The following is a 10965-nucleotide window of genomic DNA, read 5'->3' on the forward strand; positions in this document are numbered from 1 at the left end:
ACCCGGGGCTGAGATAAACGCATTATTTCGAAGTTTTTCGTCACGTTCGTGTTTGCCCCAAAGTCGATAGTGGCGTAAGCTCCTGACACAGACCCGCAACGCATCATAGTCGGGCTCAGTCCATCCGTTGTATACAAAAGTGCTTTCGTTCCGACGTGCTGTTTCATAATGTCCCTCAGTTGGCTCTTGTATTCCGTATCGCAATCATAGCTACCATACTCGTTTTCTACCTGAAATTCGATGATCGAAGCTGACATTTCATCCTCACTGAATTCGCAGTCGACTTCGAACGTCCTACCATTTTAAAATGTATAATACATCAACAATTTTAGTTGTTCATAATTTTTAAATTCAATAGCTGCATTCTAAGAGATTAATTGAAGGGTGGGAACATATTGAGTGATTCATTTACCTGAACCATTATTATTGGTCCTCCGTTTCCTCGGAGATATGGCTTCACTCTTTTAAATACTTCGTTCAAATATGTTGTCGCGTATTGCATATATCCTACAAGATAAAAAAGAGATATTTCAATTACCGAAATAACATATTTTTACGCGACGAGGTTTAAAAGTAGTTGGCAGATAAAAAAATAATGCGAGATCGTTACGTGTATCGGTCGAACGCAATCTTATATCCGGTACTCGCGACAGTAACCAGTACGGCAAACCACCCTAAATATAAAATATGAAATCTGACATCCGACAGAGGAATTAAGCCAGCAGAGGCTTAGATGCTAGCTTAATAAATAATTAATATGAACCGATGCTTACTAAGTCTCTTTCTGCACAAATGTAAGGACCTGGTCTCAAAAGGACAAACAGATCCTCCTGTTGGGCAATATCTAAAAATTCTACTAAATCCGCATCACCGGTCCAACGCCACACATCTTCAGTTGGTTGATGAAGGCTCCATTCTACGTAACTACGATAGTTATAATTATTGCATTTTGAATGTAATAGTATAAGTGAAACACTATGTCGATAGAAAAAGAAACGATAATTCACGTGGACACAGCGTTTAATCCAGCCGCTCTCATTTTTCTCAAACGATCCCTCCAATATTGCCTGGGAGTCCGGAAATAGTGAAAACTCCCGGACACGTATCGGAACGGTTTGCCATCGAGTAAAAATTGATTGTTGTCGTAATCGACTTCGAAGCCGAATTTCGACACCGTGTCCTGAAATTAAAAATATTTGTATGCCTCGACGTTCCCAGTTGCATCACGTCGAACTGTCCTCTGCTGTTCGTTATTTCATTAGTCAATCTAATTGATAAAGCGTACCACACGCTATGCAATTTCGAAGCGCGGCGTGATGACCTCAATTATATTTTCCTAAATGTCGACGAATTGGATGATTGAAAAATTATGGTTTATAGGAATTTCTGATTATTATATAAAAAGTAAGTATATGTACAATATGAAAAATAGTATATAACATGTTTCATTTAGATGAATTGAAATTCATTTTAATTATATATATAGATTAAACGTATTGGTGTTTTTTTTTTGTATAGATAAAAATAAGATAAAAATAAGATAAAAATAATTATGGAAATACGTACATTATTGACGTGGACGTTCACTACATTTCCAAGTGCACCGGTCACTGCCAAGGCCAGCAGAATAGACCACATCTTGGCCACAATTTTGATAGTACGATATCTTCGCTACTGAAATACAGTGATTTTTATTCTTCTGTGTAAATTCGTGCTAATGGCAAACGCGATCTGCGATTGCGGCGAAGCGATTGCGGAAATTGAGAAAAATTGAGACTATTTATCAGCATATGCGATATAAAGTGGGATGGAGTTTATAAATCGATTGATTATCTCGTTACTATTTTTTATCTTTATCTTATAATCTAATTTTTTGATCACGGTACGATAACGCGAAATGATGGAACGAGCGCGACGAAGCCGGCAATTCGTCGCGTTCGTACCAGTTCGTCGACGCGACTAGCGACTGGCTGGATCGTTCCGCTGGGGGAGTCGAGTATAAATGCGCACTCTGACCTGATCGAGGACAGGTCGAGATATCACTGACCGATATAGGACGTGTCACGGGCACTGTACTAACCGATGGCTTCAGGATGACTGCGAGCCGGACGGTGCGGTCAGAATGTAGGCGGCCACGCGTTACGCTGACGTGACCGTCCGTTACGTGACCGGCACTACGGAACGAGAGTACACGGGAAACTTACCTGCAGATAATGCCGAGGCCCAATTCGGCCAACATTTGATCCGCTTGCTATTTAAACAGATATCGACCCATTTTTAAATCCCGCTTGACTACCGTTCAAGTGACCAGCTACTTCAAGTACTTAAAGAGAATCGATTTCTATTGTTTCATATCTATTCAAATCAGAGTACAATTTTAAAGATTTTTAATTTTAATGATCACATCGACGGTCATCCTATGTGAATATATGTATACGTCATTAAAATCTAAGATCGACTTTAAAATTGGGGTCTCATTTTAATAGATATGAAAAATAGGAATGTATATTTTATACGTGTAAATAAAAGAAGGTGTTTCCAATTCAAATTCTTTTATAAAATAGTTATAGTGCATTTTTTTATAAGTAGACTCTGATACATGAAAATCGTACAAACATTTTAGAGTACGCACATAACATGGAGATGGAAAATTTAGAATTTAGCTGATATAAGATAACATAGAATAAAAACAAATGAAACAGGTGCTTGTAATTTCCCATTAGAAATCATTATCTCTGGTATCTCTTTTAATTAAAGAGATGACATCGAATTTTTTAAGATATGGATGGTTTACACAATGAATTTATTTATCAGAGTTACAAAAATTAATTTTATTCGTACAATCAAAATTGATATTTTTAAAATTACGTTACAATTAATCAATAGTAAATCTTAATTTTTTAATTCCAATTACATAATATTATATTTAATTTTTAATAGTAAAATCAATTCTTAATTAATGTTATAAGATTACTGTTGCTTGAAATCAATTTAAAACCGGAGATTCTGAGCTTGGATTTTCAGTGGGTGAGACTGATGAAACCGTTTCTGAAACGACTGTATTATATATTAAATCGTCCTCATTTACAGTTAATAGATTGACAGTCACCGATGGTGTATTTAATTCCGAATCGCTTGTTTGCGAGTCTACAGTTCCAGCTGCACTATTTGCAATTGAAATGACGACGGTAGTGAATTTTTCAGATTGTACGCTATTCAATACCGTGGACTGATTAGCATTTACATCCGATGGTTCACTAACATTCCTAGATAGTCTGTCGGTATCATCTATAGTATTATTTGCGAGTACACTTTGATTATCTGATACGTTCATATCTTTATCAACAATAACTATAGTAGTTGTCAATGTTGAATCATCATTTGGAGACGTAGCTAATGTTTCTCTTAAAGATGTAGATTTGCTAACACCCATATCTGCTTCACTCGAGTTGTTATTTAACTGATGTATATCTGAAGTATCATTGCTTTCAATTTTTATTACAGCATTGTTCGATACGTTTGTACTATCAGCTTGGATTATCTCTAATTGTAAATCTGGTTCTATTATCTCTGTCAAAATAGAACTCTCAGTTTGAGAAGTGGACGGTTCTACATTTCCAGACGTTGTAGACTCATTATCATCTTTTCCTGTCACAATTGAGACATTGTCGTTGTCTGAAGTGTTATTCAATTCAGTTTTAATTGCGTGATTATTTAACAGATTTGCATCGTCAGAAAGAATTACTTCCGGCTGTAAGCTTGACGATTCGAATACTTGGTCCTCTTCTATTACGTGACTTGCAGTTTCATGCACAGATGTCTTGTCATTACTTTCCAAAGTCGTGGATACTCCAACACCTGTATCTACTTGAATATTCGAAATTGAGTCTAGACTATTGTTCAATTTAATTAAGAGTGAGGAATTATTCGAAGCATCGACATTGTTATTGACAAGCGTACTATTTTGAGAGCTTGACGCATCGATGATTTGCCGATCTGGTGTTACAGTAATATCAGGCTGTGTACTGAATAATGTAGTTTGAGAGTCTCGAGAATCATTTAAACTAGTTTCATCATTAATAATATTAGTCGACTCGTTGTTATTCAAAATATTATTGGATTCAACTACGATTGTCAAATTATTTGATGCATTACTGCTGTTATTAGCAAGAATTGTTTCCAACCCTTTTGATTCTTCTACAATAATGGAACTTCCATTTTCAGAAAGAGGGGTTGCTTCTTTACTTTTTAATGTGCTAGCTTTAATGGTACTCGAATCCGGCTGTACATTTAAAGTATTAGTAGTTGACTTCTCGTTAACTACAGCACCAAGTACGTCATTTGTGATTTCCCCGTTATCTGATGATGGAATGCTAACGTCAAATGTTGATTCCGATCTGGAACTTGTTGTTTCAATTTGGTCTGTTTTTATCGTACTAGAATCTCTAGTTTCGGGAACCGATGTTGCACTACTTAATGTTGTAGACGCACTAATACTTGTTTGTTCATTCACATTGCCATTTGATTTCTTGCTATCGCTTTCAGTATTATTTATTTCAACTGTAGTATTCGGTTTGTTATCGTCAACGCGGGTTGCGGCTGGAATTTTTTCAGTTTCTTCCACTTTTGTCACATTTGAGCCTTCAATTTTTGAAGAAGATGCTGCTTGATTTCTTGATGTAGTATCAATAACACTTGAATTCTGCTGTACATTTGACTCATTCTCTTTAAGAACGTTGCTCGTGTTGGCTGAAATATTTATGCCATTTACATTCACATTGTCATCGATAGTTCCTGTTTTCGAAATTGACGCCTCAGTAGCTTGATCCGCTTCTAGAATCACTTCCGGAGTTTCGGGAACCACAATTACTTCCGGTTTAGTGTCTTTCTGTTCTTGTACCGTATTAGAGACTTCATTTGTAGAATTCACTGATGATGTAAATGTTTTATTGCTATCTGTTTGCTCGATATCTAAAACACTGTTTACCCCGTTTGAAATTCCCGTGTTATTTGACACATTAGTCTCGCTATTTCCGGTTGGCAATTTCGAGCTTGTAATCCCATTTTCTGTCGGAAGTATTCCAGATTGAGACTCGGATGTACTTTGCTTATTACCTGTTACGACATAAATTCGTTAGTGTATAAAATCATTTCTTTATCATATTGTTAATATTTTTATCATTATTTATTGTTACCTTCTTGATTCGTAATTTCAGTATTGACGTCTTGTTCAACAGGAATTATAGATTTTTGTTGTCCTTCAACTTCTACTTCTAGATTCGACTCTATTTGTTTTTTGCCATCGTCAGAAGACTTTTCTTTATTTGATGAAGGATTATTCCCTTTCTCAGTAATTTGTACGTCAGTAGAGTCATTGTCCTTATTATCAGAAGTCCCCTTATCAACTGTTTAAAAAAATTAGTTTTATTTCTTAGAATCAATTACTTTTAATATTTTATATCATACCTGTACTTTCAGATCCTTTTGAATTATCAACTTGTTCAGGCGTCGAACTAGATGCTTTATTTATTGCTGGTACGAGGTTGTCGCTTACAGGAATTCCAACACTGCTGTTCACCTTGTTGATTGTTTTATGTACACTCTTATTCGACGACTGACCTACTCCCGTTGGAACTTCTTTTAATATATTAATTCGCTGAACATTGCCATTTGGTTGTGGCTTATCTATCCTAATTTTAAATATTTTTGAATCATTTCCATTTTCCACCCACTTGCTTACGTTCTTCCCACCAGATAATGGTGAATGAATTACTGATAAATCTGTCGTGATATTAAATTTATCATTCGTAGCCACGTGACTCTTTACGCACTTCCTTATCTGATCTTCTTGCTCGTCATCCTCAGACACTCCAGGTATGTTGCAAATGCTCATTAATTTTTCTCTATTCAAATTATGCTTCGCAGATAATATCTGAGCCTTCAAATCGATCTTTTTCTTCCACTCTAAGTAACTGTCTCTGTTCCATTTGTACAGTTTGTTATAATAAATCTCCTTCCTTGACGAATTATTGCGTCCATCGATATCACCGTTCCTGAGCATTTCCTGTATCTGCCTGTTGTGTTTCTTTTTCAAAGCGTTCTGTAAGTACTTCTTAAATTCTTCTTCATCAGAGTCCGTATCGTCGTTAGAATCCGAGTCGGATTCTTTTGACTCGCGTTTCCAGAGTTTATTTCTCGAATTGTGTTTATTTGAGTGGCTGTTTCTTGATTTATCCGCAGAACTCACGTCGGAAGAATCCTCCGTCAAATTCGACTGAGAAGAATCATTCTTGTCACGATTCTTCCTGCCACGGTTTTTATTTTCGCGCGAATTTTCCTCGCGCGAACTTTCGTCGGAATTGCTTTTACGAATCCTCAGTTCATCGGACTTATCTTTTTCGTTGGAATTATGACTTCTAGAAATTTTCTTCTTACGATCGGAGGTTTGTTTGCTTTCCTGGGAGTCAGAGTCATCATCGTTAGATTCGAGCTTCTTTTTTATTCGCAGTAACTTCAAAGGAATCGGAGGTCTTCCATCAGTTTCTTCGCTGCTTTTCTAAGGAACTCATGCAGATTGACATCGTCCTGCGATTGCTTCCTGTTATTCAAATTTTTACGCCAATCGTACGGATTTTCTACCCCCAGGCTTCGTTCCTTTTGAATTCTTTCGAGCATAGGTAACCATTCTGATTTATCAAACGGCGCACAATGGACGTAAACAATTGAGAATAGAAGTAAAACATTGATAATACCTGTTGATCAAAATGGAACATTATTTTTTAATTTTTTTTAACAGGATAATAAAATTCGAATAATATTATATATTTTCACTATTTTGATAAATACTAATACGTTTTGTTTATTGAAAATTAGATTCTCGAAACTCTACCTTTCATTTTAAACGACGAATGTGAAAATAGTTCTTGACAATATCTTGTTACTTTTTACTCTTCGACTGTATTCTCGGGGGTCCTCCCTTTTATAGGCATTGTTGCCACCAGATAAATGTACGTTATCGCGTTTTCTAACAAAATTTATGGCTATTGTTCCAATGATTCATCTCATTCCTCATGTAAGTTACGCGGTCGAATGGTAAATAAGTATCCAAAATCTCGTCACTTAAGTTCCACGTAAACGATGAGGTGATAAACACAATTAATTGTTACGACCGTGTTATAGTCACGACTTATATTTGGTATGTATCATGCGATTCACTTTCATAAACAGAATCTATTCATCTTGACGTAAAACGCAATTTAACTGTTTTTNCTAATGTCTTATGAAAAATATGGGAATTTCGAAACGTGAATGCTGCTCGATCGCCCATTATTCATGAATCCCCACGAAGGGCAGCTGTACTATTTTTACCTGAAAACCTTTTAGGTAAAGCCCAGCTGTTCTATAATAAAGAATTCTTCCCAATTTCCTGTATAATCCCCATCTGGAAATATGAATCTCAAAAAATATATTTCAAACTTCCACACTAAAAACTATTTATATTATCAAAAGAGGGAAGAATAAAGAAAAATTTCATCTCATCATTTTATATTAAATGCAGATGAGAGAAAGCAAGCATTGGAGTCACGATAATTTGCTAATAAGTTATCACTGGCGGACCGTTAAATTAATACGTTTATGTCTGCCGCTCTCTTTGATTTTTGCAATTGCAATACGTCAAATGATAGAGTAACCGGGATCATTAGACGGGGAAATACGTGTTAAAGAAACATGTAGCAATGAGTCTTTTATAAGCGGATCTTTCCTCAATGACGGAAGCCAATGAACGGGTCATTGTGCTGATAGAGATATACATTGGTATGAAATTAATGATGAAATAAAAGGCTTAATGTATTTAAGTATTTTATTAATTAATTATACAATTTTAAGGAACCACTTTCCTGTCCATGTGTATATTGTTTAAAATGAATTTATTTCTTTCCTGAAAATTATAAGGATGATAATACATAGATGGTATGTGTTTTATAGTGATGTACGTAATACTTTGGAAGAGATGAAACCACTTAATTCCATTTACAGAATTCCATTCGTAGATTAGTGTAAGACGAGCGCGTTATTCTAACAGCTTCATTCTTCACGGTTCCTTACATCTTTCTAGATTCTTGTTTAGCTCAAATTGGCTTAACGAGACTATTAAATGGTGGGCCCAAACCTTTTTCTCATCAGGGGTTAATACGAGCCAATATAAATGTTACGAAGTCAAGAAGTTCATTTATATTAAAGATTGTCCAAACCCCTATTAAAGATATTACCGGATTAATCATTATCGGTTTGCATGGAACTTTTCGCAGTAGTTATAATATCTCAAAGTTTAGTAAAAATAATTTAAACTTGGTATAAAATTTTATGTCCATTCTTACAATTTAAATTTTAATCAGGATTTATATAATATATTTTAATTAAGAGGAAGAATTGGTTGCAACGAGAACTATGAGTAAGAGATATCTACCCGTTTGCATTTATTCGAAGATAAGAATAAACAACGGTTATCAATACGAAAATGAACAAATACAGTGAGAAATTAAACTTTGCCATTGTACGTCAGACTTAATGTTGCGCAAGTAGAATAGGTATAAAGTTCAATGTACAGTTTGTTCTGTTATTTTTCCCGTCGAATGTTTAGGAAACGAGAACGTCTGTCAATTCGTACCAAACAATTCGACGGTCATCACGGCGACGTTTAAACAACGTCAATTCGACCATTATTATCACATTAACTCGCATCCTACTTTGGACGAATTTTTCCAACTTTGCGGGTCGTTAGACTTTCGTTACGATTAATTTAACACTTGGCACCAGTTTCTCTTCTCGGAACGAATCATCTGCTACCTACATCGCACGTGTCCACATATCCTTTCGCCAAGAGAACGCCTGCACTATCATATAAAAAAATGGGAATAACGTGCAGCAAATGACTAATGTACAAATCTTACGACGTGTCAAGTGCATCACGATTTTTCTATCAATCTTATTATCATCTTCGATCTTAAGATTCGATAGAATCCAGCATCTTGTCGCCTACAACCTTGCCACTGTCAAACCACTTGTTTAGCAACTCGCAATTCTGTTTCGTTCTCAACGTAACGTATGCGTACATTTAGGAATGTGAACTTAATCGGCGGAGTTAATGGAGTCACGTTTGCATCGCAATCACAATTACACTTCGATCGACTGGTCAAGTGTTAAACATTATTTTTTCTACACGTTTACTTTTATCTTATCACAGCCTATTATTATAATTTTAGCAAATGTTGAATAATTCTTTCCAACAATCACTACTTCATTACATATGTAAATATTAAAAATATTTGAAGAATAATTAATAATAAATTTATTATCTAAATAGAAATTAATCAGATGTCAATTTCAATTATATTTAAAATATAAAAAACCAGAGACAGGTTACTTTCAAGTGGTCCCTGAATGTTTAAACTTCATCTTATTGCTGCTACTATAGAAATACAGTACAACGTGTTCCGTATAATTATAACTTACCTCGTAGATAAAGCGTTTACACGTACATATGTCTCTGCATCATTTAAATGTTAAATTAAACTAGTTATGTATTTATTCCGCTAGCTACATGAATATGTATTAGCGATTTTTCCTAATTCCTTAAGAAATGAGTGTAATAGTATGAATACATTTGACACCTGCGAAACAGAAACACTTATCTAATTTTAAAGCACAATGTATAAGTCTCGAGTGTTAAAGAAAAGAAACACTTATGAACCTTGTAACACTCGATGATATACACGAGTGATCTTGCCTGAACCGATCTGTCGTATTATGAGCTTGTCACTCGCAAATTAGAGTACCTCGATGCAAATAGATTTTTAGTAATCGAAGCAATTGACTGAGGGACCGTTTCGAAGCTGACTTATATTTATTATCTTCCATCCGATTATTTGACAGAAATGATTAAAATATTGATTTATTGCCTATGACAGATCTTAAACACTTCCCAGTGCCATTTTTAGGTATTACTAGTCTTATGAAAAGTTAATCAACTTTTATTTAATCATTTTTATAAAGATAAAAGCTCAAGTTTCCTAATTACAAATTGTCATGCTTATGAATGAAAAACGGTTAATGAGTTACACGGCGTGACCGCAAACGGTTACCTCCACCTGAATGTCTCGTACCCTTGTGCTCGTCAGGAACAGTGCGGTCGGGAAACACCGAGGGGAACGTGAAGTGGAGGAGGTGGTGGTGACGGCGGCAGCGGCGGCGGTGTGTGCTTGTGAATAGTTAGATAGGTCTCGTAGCAGAGTCGTGCGACCAACCGAGTCAGTTTCGCACGAGCAACACGCGCGAGCAACACGCTTCCCTTGTATTCTAGTTCATCGGCAACACTCGCGTACTACGCGCGTGTCGACAATAGTGACGCACGGCTCTTTAAATTCTTAAGAACGATCAATGACCAGGCACTTCGATTAACGCGATCCCATTTTGATTCCGACTCTCGCCTCTCGAGACTCTTCCTCCTTTCTTTATTGTCAGGTACTCGTCTGAGATTCTTCGTAGATGTTCGACACGATTCGTGTAATAAAGTTTGATAATATTGGAAACGTTAGTCAGGTTTGAGATAAATGAGCTCGTGAGAATTTAAGTTCGAAAGCGCGCGGTAGATTCGTTTCGGAGCGGTGGCGGTGCAGCGTGTTCGACGCACGAGGTCTGAAAGACGGCGCGAGTCTTCAGAAGTGCCGCGATCGAGAAAGAATCTCGAGGAGCATCTGTTTTCGTGGTGTCTGAGAAAGAGGTAAGGAATGAAGGCACACGCTATTTTCCATCGTGTTTCCTTTATTCGTCAGATTTTTATTAACTTCAACTCTAAATTTCATAGTCTCGTTTGCTCAGCTTTTGCTCCAGAATGAATCTAAAAGCAAAAATCAGGAAGCTTCACAGTTTCTCTGATTTTAGTAGAAAACATTTTATTATTTGACA

At 36.0% G+C, this 10965-nt stretch overlaps 3 protein-coding genes across 3 annotated transcripts in view; 1 reads left to right on the top strand and 2 right to left on the bottom strand.

Moving 5' to 3' along the window:
• LOC108625504 (beta-galactosidase) overlaps positions 1-1979 on the bottom strand; it is a gene marked incomplete at its 3' end in the record, with an annotated part of 4762 nt that extends 2783 nt beyond the window's left edge. The window contains exons 1-6 of the mRNA XM_018025570.2: positions 1567-1979; positions 1008-1180; positions 774-924; positions 611-674; positions 413-507; positions 3-230 (exon numbers count right to left, since the gene is read on the bottom strand). Coding sequence (XP_017881059.1) covers positions 3-230; positions 413-507; positions 611-674; positions 774-924; positions 1008-1180; positions 1567-1638 — 783 coding nt within the window. The remainder of the gene's footprint in view (positions 1-2; positions 231-412; positions 508-610; positions 675-773; positions 925-1007; positions 1181-1566) is intronic.
• A 995-nt stretch (positions 1980-2974) lies between these two features.
• Positions 2975-6685, bottom strand: LOC108625505 (serine-rich adhesin for platelets). Its single transcript, XM_018025571.2, has 4 exons — positions 6629-6685; positions 5467-6556; positions 5196-5405; positions 2975-5115 (listed from the first exon to the last, which is right to left on the bottom strand). Exons 1-4 carry the CDS (start codon positions 6683-6685, stop codon positions 2987-2989), a joined length of 3486 nt encoding a protein of 1161 aa, XP_017881060.1. The 3' UTR covers positions 2975-2986.
• Positions 6686-10294: 3609 nt separating this feature from the next.
• Positions 10295-10965, top strand: part of LOC108625506 (organic cation transporter protein) — a 19053-nt gene continuing 18382 nt past the window's right edge. Inside the window, exon 1 of the mRNA XM_026814010.1 lies at positions 10295-10780. The gene's annotated coding sequence lies outside the window, so the exon portion shown is untranslated. The remainder of the gene's footprint in view (positions 10781-10965) is intronic.

This window comes from Ceratina calcarata, unplaced genomic scaffold, assembly GCF_001652005.2.
Source record: "Ceratina calcarata isolate Rehan_Ccalc_2016 unplaced genomic scaffold, ASM165200v1 scaffold360.2, whole genome shotgun sequence".
NCBI classification, from domain to species: Eukaryota; Metazoa; Arthropoda; class Insecta; order Hymenoptera; family Apidae; genus Ceratina; species Ceratina calcarata.